The sequence below is a fragment of the Loxodonta africana genome, chromosome 4, assembly GCF_030014295.1.
Source record: "Loxodonta africana isolate mLoxAfr1 chromosome 4, mLoxAfr1.hap2, whole genome shotgun sequence".
In the NCBI taxonomy this organism is placed as follows: Eukaryota; Metazoa; Chordata; class Mammalia; order Proboscidea; family Elephantidae; genus Loxodonta; species Loxodonta africana.
The window spans coordinates 123,181,227-123,201,156 of NC_087345.1; the positions used below are offsets into that span (position 1 = coordinate 123,181,227).

The following is a 19,930-nucleotide window of genomic DNA, read 5'->3' on the forward strand; positions in this document are numbered from 1 at the left end:
CTGATTGGGTTGAGAACACTGCACTAGATAATCTCTAAGTCCTCCCATCTCCCAAAGCCTAAGATTCTTCGGTTCCTCTAACCTTACTAAGAGTGGTGAACACTTGTTTCCCAGCACAGTATATATTCCATTCACAGAAACTCATACTAAGTTCCAGGTACTCTTTAAAACCAAAACCCAAACTCACTGCCATCAAATCGATTCTGACTCATAGCGACCCTATAGGACAGAGGGGAACTGCCCTATAGGGTTTCTAGTGAGCACCTGGTGGATTCAAACTGCCAACCTTTTGGTTAACAGCCAGAGCTCTTAAGCACTATGCCACTAGGGTTTCCAAGGTACTCTTTAGGTAGTATAAATGCCTACTTTCTACTTACAAAAGAGAGTTAGCCATATTCCATTACTATTTCATTGAGCTGAAAAGCCCAAACTAAATCAAGAGATGCAGACACTAGTTCTCTCAGCACAATTATTTTCATTCACATACTCATGCATTCTTCTTACCTAGCTTGACAAGGTGGAGCATGGAGGTATTACTTCCTCTTTCAGTGCAAGCAGTTACTGAGAGGTTGTAGATGTCTCCTGCAGGCAGGCTGAGAATTGCAGTCATGACATTTCGTGTTACCTGCAAGATTATCAAAATCGAGGGCTTAAACTTCTAATGAACTTGAACCAGCATACCACCCCAAACAACTACAAGCCTAGAGCTGACTTTCCCTCTATTCTGTGCTTCAATCTGTAGTTGATTACAACCCTATGAGTGGCTGCATTATTGCCTCAGAATGTTATATAAATTCCTAAACTGGCTAAGTGTGGAGTAGACTTAAAAATGTATAATACATTTCAGATAGAATAATTTTGCATACAATTTTCTAATGTAAAATAGGTATTGTTCTGATTTTTTTCTCATATTTAGAGCTGTGTGCTACTGATATGTACATTGCTCAGTTGTGGCTGAGAAGCTCAGAATGAAGCCTAGCTATGTGTATAGACACATGGCTTCCTGACTAAAGACTATATTCCCCAGCATCCCATACAACTAGGAGGACCATGTGACTAATTCTGACCAATGGATTTTAAGTGGAAATTACATGGGCTACTTATAATTCAGTTCACATACTGGAAGTGGCAGGCCTCCATTTTCTCCCTTTTCCCTTTCCTGCAATGCAGAATATGAATATAATGATGAAGAAGGCTCATCTATGCAAATGAGGACTATACATGGTGGAAGGTGGAGCAATAAGATAGAAGGAATCTGGATCCTTGGATGGTCCTTAGAGTAGAGGTACCCTGTTAGCTCTGGGCTATCATGAGAAAGACATAAACTTCTATCTTGTTTAAATCATTACCTTATTTTGTGCTTCTTTATTACAGTAATTCAGTCTGCACACTAAGTAATCCAATGTCTAAAAGCTTAATAGCCCAGCAGAAAATAATAAGTATTCCCAATGTACCCAATATTTACGTGTTGATATGTATGGAAAAAATAGTGAAATATAGTAACTTAAATTTTCTTGAAAATGTGTGGCATCATGAATAACAAGCTCAAATCATAACTTTCAATATAAATCAAATCGATAGTTACAACTATTAGAGCAAACTATTACAGGTCTAAAAGGTAATCTCCAGGAGAGGAAGAATCTAATATGCGTTCATTGTTCTATCTTCAGAGCCTAAAACAATGTCCCCTGGCACATAAACTTTTGTTTAATGTCTCAATAACCTGATCTTTTTTATTTGTTCAGACTGTAGTGGGCTGGATGATGGCCTTCCAAAAGATATGTCCATATCCTAATCCCTAGGAATATGTTAATATAAAGTTACTTGGAAAAAGGGGTCTTTTCATATGTAATGAAGTTAAAGATCTTGAGATGAGGTCATCCTGGATTATCCAGGTGGGCCCTGAGTCCAATAAGAAGAGCCCTTATAAGAGACACACACAGGAGAAGGTGTGTGAAGAGGAAGGCAAAGTTAGAGCTATGCAGCTGCAAGCCCAGAAATTCCTGAAAAAGGCAAAGAACAATTTCCTCCTAGAGTCTTGATTTCAGACATCTGGCCTCCAGAATTATGAGAGAACACATTTCTGTTGTGTTAAGCCACCTAGCTTGTGGTAATTTGTTACTGCAGTCACAGGAAAGTACTGCAGGTGCCCAATGTTGGGATTTGAAGAAACATACACTCTTTTTAATTTTCTTCCTTCCTTCTGCAACAACCATCCAGTGTAGCATTCTAGAATGGGAGAGGTCAGTTGTGTCATCGCCATATGTCCAACTGATATACAACAGACTGTTAAAATATTCCACAGAAGTGATTTCTGGAGCCACTGGGGCTACAAGGGAAGAAAGAGGTACAATTTAGCATACTAAAATAGTATACTAGACTAATGATAATTAAAACACTTACCAATATAGCATATATCCCATGTATAGTTCCTACAAAGAATTAAAATTCACATCTACATGATGATCCTGGGGCCTCCAAGACCTCTCAGTGAACTAGTGAAGGTTAGTGGTTCAGGGTGGGCACTTGTTTTATGGGACCCCACCTCGTATAGCTCAGATACAAGACAGATCAATCCGTACCTGAGGGTATCAAAAACTTTCATACAAATTTCACCATTACAAGATTCTTAAAATGTTCACTTGTTTGGGTATACCTATTGCATCGATTAATATTTACAGGCATTGGTGAAGTTATTATTTAAACAGTGTTGGAAACTTTGGGCCCTGTAAAAGTAAATATCTTTCACTGAAGTTCAGTGAAGAAGTTTATGGGAAGAAAGGACACTAGGCTAGAAGAGTAGAAGGATGGAGTCACTGTTAGTAGGATAGATGATAAATGTTATTTCCATAAAATAAAAAGGCAGTATCATTGATAGTACTTAGCACAGTGCTTTGCAGAAGGTAAGCTCTTAATATGTTGCTGAAACAAGTAGTAAGAGAGGGACTAAAGAGCTTTTTTTTTTTTAAAATCACACCACAAAGTTAAATTCTAACATTGAGTTTATTAATTTGTTCTGTATTATTATAAGGAAACCCTGGTGGCGTAGTGGTTAAGCTGCTAACCAAAGGGTTGGCAGTTCGAATATGCCAGGTGCTCCTTGGAAACTCTGTAGGGCAGTTCTACTCTGTCCTATAGGGTCGCTATGAGTCACAATCGACTTGACGGCACTGGGTTTTTGTATTATTATACATTTAATTTTTTTTTAAAGTTTGCTAATTGGGGAGGAGAATTCACCTTTATAAAATATGAGCTCTGAAAGGGTATTTTAGTTATTTTTTAACGTGACTGATAATTCTGAAAGTTTTAAGAAACAGACACACAACTGAATTTGAAATACTGTTTCCAATCACCTCATATACATGAGAAACTGGACAATGAACAAGGAAGACTGAAAAAAAATCAATGCACTTGAATTATGGTGCTGGTGAAGAATATTGAATATAGCATGGACTGTCAGAAGAACAACCAAATGTGTTTTGGAAAGAAGTACAACCAGAATGCTCCTTAGAAGCAAGGATGGTGAGACTTTGTCTACCTACTTTGGACATGTTATCAGAAGGGACCAGACCCTGGAGAAGGACGTCATGTTTTGTAGAGGGTCAGCGAAAGAGAGGAAGACCCTCAGTGGATTGACACAGTGGCTGCAAAAATGGGCTCAAACAGCAACAATTGTGAGGATGGTGCAGGACTGGGCAGTGTTTCGTTCTGTTGTACATAGGGTCTCTGTGAGTCGGAACCAGCTTGAGGGCACCTAACAACAACAACATGTTGGTTTTAAGCTAGGCAAGGGCTTCTTTCTGAGGTACAGCATAAAATCAACTAAAATATTTGGAGAAAAATTTCTATGAATTATAAAAAATATTTTCTTTAATATGCTGCTAATACTCATAACAAATATTTATAACAAACTATGATTTTAAGGACAATTATTTGCTGACTTGTGCATAAAGTAAAAAACATCTGTTTCATGTAAAATAGAAGTAGCATTTCCAGTGTTTGACAAAATCTTAAAATATAAAGAATACATCTAGAAATTAATAGAAACTCATATTTCAGAATATTCCAATAAAGGAAAATAACCTTGGCTTCTTAATCGATCCCATTTATCATATACCATATATATATACACACATATATATATTTCTTCAAATTATATTTTCTCACCATCTTCTAATTCTAGCAAGAAGAAACATTTTTAAAGATGCAAATGCACAGGGACTAGGTCTTCAGATTTTTATACTCCATGCCTACATGTACACATGTTGCTGAAAGGCCACAAGATGTCACCATTTGTTTATTCATCATTATTTGTTACACCAGCATACTGTGAACTTGACTTGCAGACAGAGTCATCTATCAAAGACTGTAGATTTGAGACCTTCAGAAATCACAACTAATTAAAATATTTTGTCTCTATTTCCTTTTATCCTGCTCAATTTGGCAGTTTGGACTAGAATTCAAAGATAGGAAAGTAAATCATGAGATTAGAAAATCAATCTTTATTTGGTTTTAAGTTAAAATGAGGGAAAAAAGGCAAAAACAAACAAACCAAAAAACTAGAATTTAAACTAGTTTAAAAAATAAGTGTAAAATATAAAAGTAAGCTACCATATATATATTTGAAAAAAAAATTTTTTTTATATAATTAAATTTTCATACTATCCTGTGAAGTACCGTTGTACCCATTTTATAGATATGGGAGTTGACACTATGCCAATATGCTTAGATAAGATCGTAGATTAGTTGTTTCAAGAAAAAAGAAATTCTCAAAGATCAATTTCTTGTAGGCAATAGACTGCTCACCTGGGCAAATGGCGTGCTTATTAATGTTTTTACCTATCCAGACTCGCTTTGTCCACCTACACTGCTATATCACAAACTTTGCCAATTCCAGTCAGTTCCCTGCCTTGAAAGGCCAGAACCCCAAAACCCTTTTAATATTCCATTTCTGATATTCCTTTTCTGAGATGCTGCAAAGAATCTGTCAAGTTGGTATCCTCCCTTGCTGCGGTATGTTTCAACACACTCAGTTTTGCTCTTTTAATCAGTTGTCAGGTAATATTTGGGGGGAAAGGGGGCTCTACCCATAAGAGAATAGAAACTTGATTCATTAATTTGTTCAAAGTTCTATAGTTCAAATATAGCAGAGCCAGCTCTGCCCAATCAAGGGTTCAGATGCTAAGTTTGGGCTCTTTTTGGTAATCTCCAGCTGCCCCCTCTGAGAGGGGAAAATATATTCTCAGAAAGTCAATCTGAATAACTATGTGAATTATTGATACAGTGAAGCTTAATTACAATTAAGTATGTAATTACCGACATGGTAAAGAGCTTAACAGTGCTTTGCACGTAATTGGTATATTCTCTCTCTCTCTTTTTTTTTGGTATTCTTTCACTTTGGTATTCTTCACTTTAGTATTATTTTTAACATCTAGATCAAAGAAGCTCTAAATATTGGCTAGTCAAGAAAAATGACATAATATATAAGTTGATTGTGTAAAAATGCACATATCTTTCCATTTTTTTCATTGATAATTTCAAGTAAAACTTGATGTCCAGTGCGGAAAGTATTTTATCAAAATTATTCTTCATCTAAACAGTATTTTTCTCCTCTCTTAATACAACTCCAACTACAGTCTTGTAGTCCAATTAAAGCTTCTTGAAAAATCTTAGCTCAAACAAAAGGATTAGCGTTTCTTTGACAAATAAATTCCCCCTTTTCATTGAGATCTCTGACTGCTTGTTGCAACTGCACTGTGTAAAGCCCCAAGGCTCTAAGACTAACAATTTTTGAGTGCTTAAACATTGTTCCAGGTTATTGCAAAGCAATAACAGAGAACAGGCAACAGATAGTAATAATAGATATGCTTACCTCCACTTTAAACGTAAAAAAACCCGAGGCTTAGGAAAGTTAGCTTGCTCAAGGGTACACGTGGTATGCAGTAGAGAGCCATGATTCAAACCCTGTTCTATCTGTCTCCTATGCCTTTTTTAACCCCTGCACTTGTCAATACTTCAGTCAGCCTGTGACTTTAAAAATGACATAATTAATAAGGAAATGGAGGCACTGACAAATATAATCATCACACGGGTAAAATCAATTGACTGTGCAGTATGAAGCTGAACGCTCTGCCTGCTACATCTCTATCCTAATCGATTCCAAACACGGGAGATGAGTCAAGGGCAGTGATTCAGAATAAAATAAGTCAAGGGCAGTGGCTCAGAGAAAAAAATTATATTTCAATTTTTAAAGACTAACTATCATTTAAACATAATGAATTGCCAGAATCAATCATATTATCTTCCATGAAATTGGCGCTCGATCCATGCTGGGTGCACTAAGTGTCATTCAATAGCTGACACTTCCTGCAGATGGGTCCCCTCAGTGCCTCCTCAAAACATTATTCCCTCCTTCTGGAACCACATCCCATACACCACTCACCTGTGATGAAGCTTATGGTGGAACTGTCACAACAGCTCAATTCTGGGTCTCCCCATGTCACCATGGTAACACGGAAGTTGTAGTACCATGCTGGCAACAGATTAGCTATTCTCTGAATGAGAAAGAAAGCAAGGAGACAAAAGACTAAAGGGGAAAATAATTTTTTCTGGAATACAGTTATGTTTCTTAGGTCATGAAAAAATTAAGAAGTAGTTTTTATTTTTCTTTCTGTGCCTTTATGCATTTCCCAAATTTTATATAATAAAAAAAATTCTTTCTGGAATGAGGCGAGGCGATAAATAAAATGAAATACTAAAATATTAGGTAATTTTTAAAGGCGATTCAAAGGTATAGGGTTAAATATTTCCAATATTAATTTCACTTTGCAATTTCCTAAGTATATTATATGGGTTAAGTAGCACTTGTTTGTAAGCGACTGTATTTATACCTGCTCCTATTTATAAGACAAATTACATCTTACAACTCTATTCTCCCCAACTTGGACCAGAAGCCAAGTCCTTCTTGGGTGGCAATTATCAGAGCTGTCGACCAGGTTGTGTACTTTATGTGTGACCTGTAGGTAACTTGTACTTTCAAAATTATTCCAGTTTTAAAAAGGGCAATCTTTACTTGTTGTCTTAAAAACCGTCCTGCAATGGCCTAGCATTATAGGTATTTAACCGATTTGTAGATGTCAAGAATAGTCATCTTTAGAATTAAAGCCCATTGCCATCAAGTCAATTGTGACTCATAGTGACCCTATAGGATAGAGTAGAACTGCCCCATAGGGCTTCCAAGGAGCACCTGGTGGATTCGAACTGCTGACCTTTTAGCTAGCAGCCATAGCACTTAACCACTATACTACCAGGGTTTCCATCTTTAGAATTAGAAACTGTCAACTAATTATTGAATGCCCAAGGGACAGCTCATGTTTTCCTCCTCAGGAGCAGACAGAAACAATAAGTGTTAGATAGTTCTACTCTTCCTTAAGCAAATTCATTAGAAAAAAAAGTGGATTAACAAATAAACTTAGGGATGAAAGCTAGCTTCACCCAATTATTCTCTCAGAAATAAAAACAAAACCGCAAAACAAAAACAATCAAAAATCCTTGAAAGCAGCAAGCTACCTGTGTGTATTTACAAAACAATCTAATTTACAGCTAACTTTTTTCCCCGACACGTTTGCTACATAAAGGCACATCTGTTCACATAGGAGATTGTGACAGCTGGTTAAGGGACGATTACCACGGATGCAGTTAAGGAGACAGTTGCTGCTATTTCGTAGTAGGTTGTCCACTCTGATGTCATTGTGGCAGGGTTGAAATAAAACATTTCAACCACGTATTTTCTGAACACTCCTAAGTAAGGTCTGGTCCAGCTCAGTACCACCGCTGTAGGACCCAAGGGATAGAGCATTAAATCCTTTATTCCAGTGGGAACTAAAGAGGGGAAGAGAGTGGAAAAATAAATCCAAGAAGGAATGTTTAATATTGTAGCAATGGCTTCAAACTTCTACTTAATAACTAGGGTTTTCACTCTTCAGATATGATCACTGAAAATTAAACTAAACATATTTGCCTCTGATTTTTTTTTTTCCTGAGGAATAAATAAATGCTAAAGATGTCCTCCATCTACACGATTCTAGTTATTTATTGCTCTGAAGGAAAATGTTGGATAAACTAGTATGGGCCTCCCATATGTGATCATGAACTCCTTCAGCTGATAAACTGATAGAGATAAGTTATTACTTTTGTGGCTGGAAACTTACCAATGGCAAATGTCACAGGATCTGAAGGTGGTCCAATCAAGGGGCCTTTTCTTAGGTACATCACAACCTGGTACTGGGCACCAGGAACCAGATTTTCAATAACAGGTTTGCTGGAGTTCACCTTAAACCAAACACCCAATAAGATTTATTGAGAGCTGGGCTCACAGAAGTGACACAGCTGAAGTAGTATTCACGGAGTCTGTGGAAATGCAGATACCTTTGAAATTCAGAGGCCTTTATTCACGCTGAGGAAGGTCAGATCTCAAAATTAGAATGATTTATAGTTTATGTGAACACTGAAGGGATCCCACAACATTCAAATTCTATGGCTGGATTTAATAAGCCACCTGAACTGCTTTATACCCATCAATGTCAACTGTAACTCCACACACAAGAGACACATCAGCCTCCAACCCCAATCAAATCAGTAACAGCGTAAGGACAGTCTGACATCCTAAATTGTAGTGTCAGCTGATTACATACAAAGATCAGTGCAGGAATGTCTTTAGTCTCTTGTCACTTAGAGGCAAATGATATCTAATTATAGAGATGGAAATGGCCTCAGAGGTTATCTAGTCAAAGTCTCTCATTTAATAGATCAGAAAAGTTAAACCAGAGAATGGCCAAGGTCACATGTATTGGGCCTGGAAGCCTTGTGTTGTGACTCCTAGTCCACACGATGAGCAAGTCTGGGGCTAAGAGAGGTAAAGCATTTGGTAAAGTTATTGTGTACCTCGTAAAATAATGTTGCAGAGGACATTTCCCATTTTGATGAGCTCAGTTTTATTGTCCTTTCTTTCTTTTCTTTAATTTTTAAATGTCTTTGTAAGAAATACCATATAGAGAAGAATGGTGAGAAAATATAGATGAATAACATATTATTTACTAAAATTGAATGCTGGCATGTATATCAAACTGAAAAAAAAAACAAACCCAGTGCCACTGAGTCAATTCCAACTCATAGTGACCCTATAGGACAGAGTAGAACTGCCCCATAGACTTTCCAAGCAGCACCTGGCCGATTCGAACTGCCAACGCTTTGGTTAGCAGCCGTAGTACTTAAATAATTTAGCAGGTTAAGAGGTGTTTTGCTTTGACATTTAGTGCTTCTAATACTTAAGGCACTAAATGTCAAAGTTGGAAACCCTGGTGGCATAGTGGTTAAGTGCCAGGTGCTCCTTGGAAACTCTATGGGGCAGTTCTCCTCTGTCCTATAGGGTCACTATGAATCGGAATCTACTCGATGGCAGTGGGTTTGGTTTTTGGTGGAATACTTAAGGCAGTCTTGCCTAGTGCTTAAGAACACAGGTTCTCTATTCAGACTGCCTGAGATCAAATCCTGACACTACCCCTTATATGGGTGAGAATTTATAATTTATTTATAATACTTTTAGCTTGGTTTCCTTATTTCTAAAATACAGATAATACTACTATATATTTCATAGAGTTTTTGTGAGAATGCTTAAGCCAGAGTCTTACTAAATGGTAACTCTTGTTACTCCTATTAACTTTTTGGCCTCTAGAGTACACTACCAAAACAAACAAACAAACAAAAACCATTGCCTTCAAGTAGATTCTGACTCATAGTGACCCTGTAGAACAGAGTAGAACTGCCCCATAGGGTTTCCAAGGAGAGCCTGGTGGATTCAAACTGCTGATCTTTTGGTTAGCAGCTGAGCTCTTAATCATTGCACCACCAGGCCACCCTAGGGTACATAAGATTGTAAAATTGCTGTAGGAAGGAGTATAAGTCAATGGAGGACGATACTGTTGACAGCTTACCCATGTTGTAAAGTTTTTTTTTTTTCTTTTTTAAGCTTCATCACATTTTTAAGGGTAGATATCGTACTGGTGATGTGGTATATATTTTAAACCCATCCAATACCAGAAACTGACACTACACAGGTAGAAATGCTATAGCTTGAGTTGGTACAACTTGCTGACATGTAATAGCATACCTGTAGTGAGTTGAATGGTAGACCCCAAGAAGATACATCCACGTCCTAACCCCCAGAACCTGTGAATGTGACCTTATTTGGAAAAAGGCCTTCATATATATAATGAAATTAAAAATCTCGAGATGAGATCACCCTGGATTATCCAGGTATGCCCTAAATCTAACGACAAATATCCTCATAAGAGACACACAGAGAGAAGACACAGAGAAGAGAAGAAGGCCATATGAAGATGGAGGCAGAGATTGGAGTTATGCAGCCATAAGCAAAAGAACGCCAGAAATTACCAGAAGCTGGAAGAAGGAAAGGAATATTGTCCCAGAGAGCCTCTGGAGAGAGGACAGCCCCACCAACACCTTGATTTTGGACTTCTGGCCTCTAGAACTGCAAGAATAAATTTTTGTTGTTTTAAGCCACCAAGTTTGTGGTAGTTTGATATGGCAGCCCTAGGAAACTAATTGTTGTTGTTAGGTGCCATCGAGTCTCTTCAGACTCATAGCAACCCCATGTACAACAGAACAAAATGCTGCCAGATCTCGTGCCATCCCCACAATCGTTCCTATGTTGGAGGCCATTGCTGCAGCCACTGTGTCAATTCATCTTGTTGAGGGCCTTCCTGTTTTTTGCAGACCCTCTACTTTACCAAGCATGTTGTCATTCTCCAGGGGCTAGTCCCTTCTGATAACATGTCCAAAGCATGTGAGACGAAGTCTCACCATCCTTGCTTCAAGGAGCATTCTGGCTGTACTTCTTCCAAACAGATTTATTCCTTCTTCTGCCAGTCCATGGCATATTCCATATTCTTCACCAACACCATAATTTAAAGGCATCAACTCTTCTTTGGTCTATGTAGGAAACTCATACAATTCCAAAATTTCTTTTCCGTTGATTTAACCAAAATAAGATTGGATTGAATTAATAAGTTACCATTTCCACTCTTCCTCTCCTATTTACACTCTTTCATATCATTGTTTCTTGCCCATATTTTATATTTCTAATTCTTCTGGAAGCAATATAGACAGTGAACTGTATGTCCTTGTCTGATGCAGCATTTCCTAATGAGACAAACTATGAATAAGAATGTTACACACAATTCAGCAATACCATTTTATTTTTTGAAATACATTTTAAGTGATAAAACTAATACATGCTCAATGTAAAAGCTGTTCACACAACAAAAAAGCAAATGACGTAAATTGAAATTCTTTCATTCCTTCTTCAATCTATACCAATATTTTTGTGGGTAATTCTTCCAGACCTTCCTTTATACATATATACATAAATGATATAATATTGTCCTGATTGAAAGGGGAAAAATGTAGATCAGAATTTCAAATTCTCATGGACTTCAGGCTTTCTGAAGCCAAGGGGGCTGGATGAACCCCTGAAACAATTGCCCTGATACAATCTTTAAAACTTACACCAAAAATATCCCCTGAAGTCTTAAAACCAAACAATAGTTTAGCTTAACTAGTAAAAAATGTCTGCCTTGAGCATTATGCTCTTTTAAGAACTATCTATATGGGATCAAAATGACAAGAGCAACACTAAAGATTAGATAGGAACCTTAGGGGAGTGTGGATTTATGTTAATGGGGGAAGAACAACTCAGACAAGAAGAATGAGAATGGCTGCATAACTCAAAGAATGTAATCAGCATCACTGAATTGTACATGTAGAAACAGTTGAAATGGTATACATTTTGCTGTGTATATTCCCAACAACAAAATAAAATTATTAAAAAAATGATGCAATATTGAACCATATAGGCATTATATTATCAATATGACTTTTAGGGAAGAAAATACTGTGTATTTAAGACACCAAGAATTGCCAGATTTAATCTTATGAAAAAACAAAGTCAGATTTAACAAAATAAGACTTGCCCCAGGCTTCCCATGGGTATTTGGGACACCTGAGAGTGCATTCCTCTCTCAGTCTCATGGGTCACAATTTCATTCAGGATTGATAACTGGGTATGGGGTATGTGTATTCATTCAGCCATGTACTCACATAACTTCGGATTTGCACATTGTGTCCACTTGCCCCTCACTCTCCTTTCTGCTCGGCTAACTCCTATTTATCCTTCAAAACTCTTCTCCTCAGATGGTATTGCTAAAGGAGTTTATTTTATATATTTTTAATTTTTGAATTTGTTTTAGCGAGCATATATTACCTATAAAGGTAGAATAAAAATTAAAGAAACAGAAAAAAAAGGGGAGAAACCCAAAAATATAACATAACCCTCCCCCTCCCCCCCAAAAATCCTCTGTTTATTTGTCTTCTCTGGGAAACTTTTCTACTCAGTTTCCAAGTATTCATCACCCCATCTTAGTTTCCTAGTGCTGATGTAACAAAAATACCACACATGGGTGGTTTTCGAGAACAGGAATTTATTGTCTTGATTTTGAAGGCTAGGAGTCTGAATTCAGGGCATCAGCAGGGCCATGCTCTGTCCGTTATAGGAAAAAATCATTCCTTGTCTTTTTCCGCTCTGGCATCTCAGGAGTTTCTTGAGTTCCTTAGCTTGTAGAAGTATCCTCAAGTGGCGTCTTCCCTCTGTGTGTGTCTCTCCATGTCTTTTTTCCCCTTTTATAAGACACCACTCAGAAGGAATTAGGACTCACCTTACTCAAGTATGGCCTCATTAACATAACAAAGAAAATACCTGTTTCCAAACAGGGCCAAATTCACAGACACAGGTGTTAGGACTTCAACCTATTTACTTTAGGGACACAATTCAATCCATAACATCCCAATCCATATTACTCTTGCCCAGCTCCTCTTTTGTATGGGCTCATAAGGCCTCGTGATCATTTACTTTTAGCCTAGGTCGATGGCAGTGGCAGTGGCAGGTCTTATTCTATACTGTGCAGTAATTATATGTTCATTATTCATTTTTATCACTAAGTTGTGAGCTCTGAAAAAGCAGGTCATTTAAAGATCTCCATCATTTCTCACAGTACCTTGCACGTGTTGTTGTTGTTGTTAGTTGCCCTCAAGTTGATTCTGATTCATGGGGACCCCATGTGTGCAAAACAGAACTGCTCCGTATTATTTTCAGAAGCAGATTGTCAGGGATGTCTTCCAAAGCACCACTGGGTGGGTTCAAACTGCCAACCTTTCGGGTAGTAGTTGAGTGCTTAACTGTGCCACTTAGGCACATGGTAGGTGCTCAGTAAATGCTTTTGACTAGAGGAATGAAAGTAAAAGGAACATGGCCCTGGATGTGGCAATTCTCCTCAAGGGGAAAGGAAGATGAACTTTAAGCTCACTTCCTAGATACTCTCCTGACTATTGGTCACTGTTACAAACCACCAGTGGAGACTTGGACTCCGGCTTCTTTGCAGTTGTCTCTGTTTGTTGCCCCTACGTGACTGTGCTTCATAAGGTGAGTGTGCCCATCTGCGTTTCCATTCTTTACCTGAGTGCAGTACTGCTTCTCAAGCCTCTGGCTCTCCTTTTGTTTCTGGCATGTCAGCGATACCACAGACACAATCGTGCTGTTGTAATTCTCTTGGGAAGACGTCCAGGACATCAAGGCAGTGGTTGAACTTAAAACATGAACACTTACATGCTGGGGCTTCTCAGTCAATTCTTCAATCCACTCTCCTGAAGGACCTGCAAATTTTAAATCAGAGCACAAGTGAAGTTCCAAGCTGAGCTGGTCAAGATAAAAGATTTTAATTCTAAAAATCATGTTGCTTTCCTTGGCCCTTACAAAGATATTCAACGTAAGACCAGCAGCCAGACTGACACGCCTTAAATTCTCTGCCTAGCCCCAACCCTCGACTCCATGATCTTGCCATTGACCTCAACAACAACAGCAGCAGCAATAAAAACAGTTCTACTGAGAGACAAGAGGTCCATTTCATTTATCATGTGCATCTGAGATTATTCTGGTAAATTCTCAGCTGAAGAGAACTTACTTCTAATATAGAATGGGTGTGGCGTGTGGTATTTCATCAATGTTTATAATGCCTTTCCTATTAGGGTCTTTGGACTCTGGAAAGAACTACTTTGAGATTCAAATTAGCCTCTACTTTACAGTGTAAGGATTTATTAAATATGGCAAAAGCAGGATCAAAGAGGCAGGGTGTGACTATATTAGAGAAAAAACAGGCAACAGGCTGGCTCAATTACAGAAGCGGGCTAAAACCTGGGTGATAATTTGAGGGATGAGGTGGGTTCCTCATTATAAACTACCTCCATAGAAGTTCCACCATTTGCTTTGTCCTCTTAGGTTTCTAAAGTGGTTATTAGCCCAGTGTCTGATACTTGGTAAAGACTCAAGAAATGTCAAGGTAATTATTGTCTACCCCAAGTTCCCTGTTGAAATGCAAAGGTGCAACTTCCTTTCATTTGCTTAAGATGCATTCTCAGTTTCTTAAAAGAAAGCCCTATTCCTAGGCTGGAACTGAGGAGAGAAAAAAAAGCAAGTGACTTTGTTGGGGAGAAACGTATTTACATATTATAATCCTTTAATTTTCATAACAAGCCTATGCGATAGGTAGTATTATTAGCCATACTTTCAGAAGAGGAAACTTAGGCAGAGTTAAATAGAGCCAGGATCAAACACAGGAAGTCTGGTTCCAAATCCATGCTCTTAAACCCTGAGTCAGACTTCCTGGAGCACTATGAGAGTGAAAAGAATTGGTTTGGAGATAAGAAAGTGGGCCGAAGACTTAGCTTTGCTCATTATTAATGATGTAACTTTGGGCTAATGATCTAATGTCTCTGAATCCTAGTGATTGCATCTGTAAAATGGGTAAATCATGGACTGTTAGAATTGAAAAGAACTTTGGAGATGCAATGCCTTATTTTAATGATGAGGAAACTGAGGCCCAGAGACATGAATAATCTGCCCAATGTCACAGAGCTAATAAGCATTTGGGACTCAACCCAGACATCCTAGGTCTTGTGGGAAGAACTGAATACTAAACTTTGTTCTCATTCTTAAATGATCTCAGGCAAAATATCTCTCATACTTCAAAGACATTCAAAGCAATTAATTATGAATATACTTACTACATGCCTAAGGGATTTTCCAATCCTTTCATTGGTGGTGACATTTTTGGTTTCTTAAGTAAAAATATTGCATGAGATATTTTCAACATTTCAAAGCCACTAAATAAACTGGTCTCCTCTCCTCTGCCTCCCTCCTCCATCCCCCTTTTGAGGATTATTCTCTCAAAGATGGTATTTTACCTTTGGAGGAGGCAGTAGGGTGTAGGGTGGTCAGCTCTTTCTGAAAGTAATTTTTAGCCACTGCCTTCTGGTGTATCTTTCTGCTACTCACAAAAAAACTCACAGGCACACTTAAATACCAGTAAATTAGGCAACTAATCTCTGATATCAACCTTAGAATAAATATAGTCAATTTAACTAAATAAAACATTACAGACAAGTACAGTATTTGTCCAGCCTCTAGAGGTTAGCTATTGCTCTGCTATTACCCCTCATAGAATCAGTAGAAGCTGCCCTAACACTTGACATTGCGGGCTTTTAGGACCCTTTGGTTTAGTTTTGTCTTGTGGTATAGTGATTAAGTGGTATGGCTGTTAACCAAGAGGTCAGCAGTTCAAATCTGCCAGGCACTCCTTGGAAACTCTATGGGGCAGTTCTACTCTGCCCTATAGGGTTGCTATGAGTTGGAATCTACTCGACGGCAGTGGGTTGGTTGGTTGCTTTGTCTTCTCTTACCAACTTTGTGGAGGCCACCTGGGTATAACTACATCCGAATCTTTGTCTTTCTTTTGAGCTCCACAAGCTCAATACTGTAATAAGAATTTTCACACAGCTCTACAATATCAATTTTCATCCTGGCCATATTTCTCAAACTGTGCGTCCATGTCCTTGGAGAGTTTGATATGGCTAGTGTTGAGGGTCAGTTTAATAAATGTTCAATTATCACAATAATAATAATAAAAAATCCTCAACTTAAATCCCTGGGTAGGTTTTCTACTACCAAACATACATATATTTCCTCTGCTGTCAGAAATCTCACAGATTCCAGCATCCCCTGACCTTGAAGAACTCTCAGAATCTCTAAGCTTTGATGAATAATTGATGCCTGGGTATCATTAATCTCAAGGGTTTCATTGTTCTAGCTCCCCTGTAGGTGCAAAATACTCTCTTTGATACTTACTGATATAAAAGCTGAGTGACTTTGCTGACTGACTTTTTCGCGTTTCACAAGATCCTGAGGAACTAAAGGTTGCTACAGATAACTTATATTTCCCAGGCTCCTTCAGTTCAGCAACAAATTCATGTGCTTCTTCATCCACTGTCAAATATTCAGTAAAGTTTTCTAAATCACATATAAAAAAGAGGACATACAGGAATGAATTAGCCCTTGGGAGGACCTTGGCTATGGACAAGTCAATTAATTTTTAAAAATATACATCTTTATATTACTTTCTTCCTTTTGTCAAGTTCAAGTATACTTCTAAACTAAATGCACTATAAAGCATGGATGGAGAGGAGTTCAAATTGGGTTTTTCACAATATTTTTAAATAACCATTTTAAAATATGGTGCCCAAATCAACAAAACTAGGAATCAGTATACACGGCATATATTTGTGTATTGTTACCGAACATATTTATGCACACTAAACGGGAGTATCAGGAGAAGGTAGTACTAGCTGAGCTACTTATCTCAGAACATAAGGAAAAACAAACAAAAAAAACCAGGACCAAATATCTTATAACTTTTTTTTTGGTAGGCATTAAATACCTAGAAATGTCTTAAGTATATTGAATTGTTTTTAGTTAAGAATAATTTTTCTGGATAAAATTTCTGACACTTGTAATATATTTCTTTCATCAGTTTGCTTCGAGAAACCTTTAAAAGTAAAAACGATTTTGCATTGCTTCAAAGTTCATCTCCTGCTGCTTCTTACTTCGTTTGAAGTCATTACCATCAGTTGGTGACTACTTTTGCCTTCAAAAGAACACAACTGTAGTCAGATAAAAGTATTATTGGATCTTCATGGAAATAGGCAGAAAAAAAAAATCTGAGTTTCAAAGACTCTGTTTTCCATAGACTACACTGAAGAACAGAAAAATAAAAGACAGATTAAGGGAACTTTTTTATACAAGCAATTTCAGGCAACTGCTAAGACTTTTGACTCAAATAACTGGAAATAGCAAAGGATTTCAATTTCATACAGTATTTGGGTTTGGTTGATTGCTCAATCTAGTTTAAAGAAACCCACAAACTTTTATATTACATGCTAATAAATAAAATGGGGGTAAACAATTTGTCATATATGAGACTAACTCATTGTCATCGAGTCGATTCTGACTCATAGCAACCCTATATAGGATAAGTAAAACTGCCTCTTAGGATTTCCAAGGAATGGCTGGTGGATTTGAACTGCCAGCTTTTCAGTTAGCAACCGAACCTTTAACCACTGTACCGCCAGGGTTTCATATATGAGACTACATGATCCTAGTGCCAGGACCTGAAAATAAGGCTGTCATTGGAACTTCAAATTTTGATTATTTGACAACATTTGTCACCTAAACTATCAGACTAGAAAGTATAAAATGAAGGATGTTATAGTAAAAACAAAGCAAAAAACAAACAACCATAAAAATCTACCAAGCTAACAACTTAAATATAATTTGTGACCCAAATTTGCCAAATGCCATGACTCTGCTTTAATAAATTAGTGGGCTAAAATATAAAAAATGAAGCTTGATCCTGGATAAGTGATATAAAATAAAATTAAGTAGCTACAGTGAAAGGAGCTTATGCTGTGCATTTTCTGTTTTACTACAGCTCCTCTATAGGAAGAAGGACCCAGTGGTCTACTTCTGAAAAGCATTAGCCAGTGAAAACCTTATGAATAGCAGTGGAATGTTGTCTGATACAGAGCCAGAAGATAAGCCCCCCCGCCCCCCGCTGGAAGGCACTCAAAATATGACTGGGGAAGAACTGCCTCCTCAAAGTAACCACATTGCTGTTAAGTCGATTCGATTCTGACTCATAGTGACTCTATAGGACAGAATAGAACTGCCCCATAGGAATTCCAAGGAGTGCCTGGTGTATTTGAACAGAGTCACTACACCAAAAAGAATTGGTCGATGTTCAACCATTTCAGGCGGGAGCATATGATCAGGAACTGATGGTACTGGTGGAAGATGTCCAAGCTGCACTGAAGACACTGGCAAAAAACAAGGCTCCAAGAATTGATGAAATGCCAATTGAGATATTTCAATAAATGGATGCAGGGCTGGAAGTGCTCACTTATTTATGCCAAGAAATTTGGAAGACAGCTACCTGGCCATCTGACTGAAGAGATTCATATTTATGCCTATTTCCAAGGAAGGTGAACAAACTGAATTCAGAAATTACCAAACAATATCATTAATATCACGTGCAATTAAAATGTTGCCAAAGATCATTCAGAAGAAGCTGCAGCAGTGTATCTTGACAGGGAACTAACAGAAATTCAAGCTGGATTCAGAAGACGACGTGGAACGAGGTATATCATTGCTGATGTCAGACAGATTCTAACTGAAAGCAGAGAATACCAGAAAGATGTTTGCCTGTGTTTTATTGACTATGCAAAGGAATTCAACTGTGTGGATCATAACAAATTATGGATAACATTTCAAAGAATAGGAATTCCAGAACACTTAATTGTGCTCATGAGGATGTTGCAGGATCAGGCAGTGTTTCGTTTTGTTGTACAGAGGGTTGCCATGAATCGGAACTGACTAGATGGCACCTAACAACAACACAGCTCTCCTTTGAGAAACTGCAAGTGTTGCTGGTTCCAGAGGGCATATCCTAAGGGAAATAGGGTTAGTTAGATAAGAGGGACACAGTTCTGATACTCTTGGGGAAGTAGCCTTTTCCCAAAAGATTATTTGGTGCATGCTTTACAAATCTGCGTAAAAGAAAACAAAACACTTCTCCAGGATATTTTGTTATTTGTGGTAATAAGAGCTATAATTCTAGATATTTCCAATTTTAAGGTGTTCCTCAGTGGCCTGGGGCATGTGAGATGTTGGATAACGAAATATGCAGAGTTGCCAGCACTGACCATTTATGGATTACCTAAAATTTCTGATTTTGATCCAGTCTATCCATTTTTGTTTTCTAGTCTCAGTCTGTATTAGACACTCCATTAAATTCTTCCCTCTCTTTACCATTTTTCTTTAGGTATTAACTATCACCAGTTTCTCTTTCTAAACTCAAATTTACAAACATTTCAATCCCCTTTCCTTTCACTTTACCATTTCTCAGTCTATCTGATTTGCTATCGCTTTACCTTCTCTTTCTATGTAAATATGGAACCCATCAAAGGCAGTGGGTGGCTTTGGTGGTAACCAGCTCAATATCATTTGAACAGGGAAAAAAGCGAAAGAGCCTGATGTTGATTTCTCAGTCTCACTGAGTGTATTATTATTTTCGTATTCCATGGGAAGTACACTGACAAATTCATCTTCACTTTCGGGTCTTGCAGAGGCACTGTCCCACCAATATGGCTGCGATGTAGCTTCGTAGTCACTACTGTTAAAATCAGGCCAACCAGACGAAATGTTGCCAAAGGGTATTTCTGGAGTTTCATCAGTAAAATGGAAGAGTTTGTCTTTTCCCATTGGATCTCGTGACCTCAGGAATGATTCCTCCGGGAAACTGCCACTCTGTTCCTCCCAATTGTTTTTGTTCAAGTTCACAATACGAACTGAAATATTTCGAGGCGGATAAGGGGCTGTAAGAGAGAGAATTTTCATTTACAAGTATTTTTA

At 37.8% G+C, this 19,930-nt stretch overlaps 1 protein-coding gene across 1 annotated transcript in view; it reads right to left on the reverse strand.

Annotated features, from left to right (window-relative positions):
• Nucleotides 1-1,958: 1,958 nt before the first annotated feature.
• LOC135231328 (receptor-type tyrosine-protein phosphatase O-like) overlaps nt 1,959-19,930 on the reverse strand; it is a 197,045-nt gene continuing 179,073 nt past the window's right edge. Inside the window, exons 6-12 of the mRNA XM_064285172.1 lie at nt 19,450-19,893; nt 16,313-16,474; nt 13,589-13,785; nt 8,211-8,331; nt 7,688-7,881; nt 6,443-6,554; nt 1,959-2,329 (exon numbers count right to left, since the gene is read on the reverse strand). Of these exons, the coding sequence (XP_064141242.1) occupies nt 2,031-2,329; nt 6,443-6,554; nt 7,688-7,881; nt 8,211-8,331; nt 13,589-13,785; nt 16,313-16,474; nt 19,450-19,893 (1,529 nt within the window). The 3' untranslated portion in view covers nt 1,959-2,030. The remainder of the gene's footprint in view (nt 2,330-6,442; nt 6,555-7,687; nt 7,882-8,210; nt 8,332-13,588; nt 13,786-16,312; nt 16,475-19,449; nt 19,894-19,930) is intronic.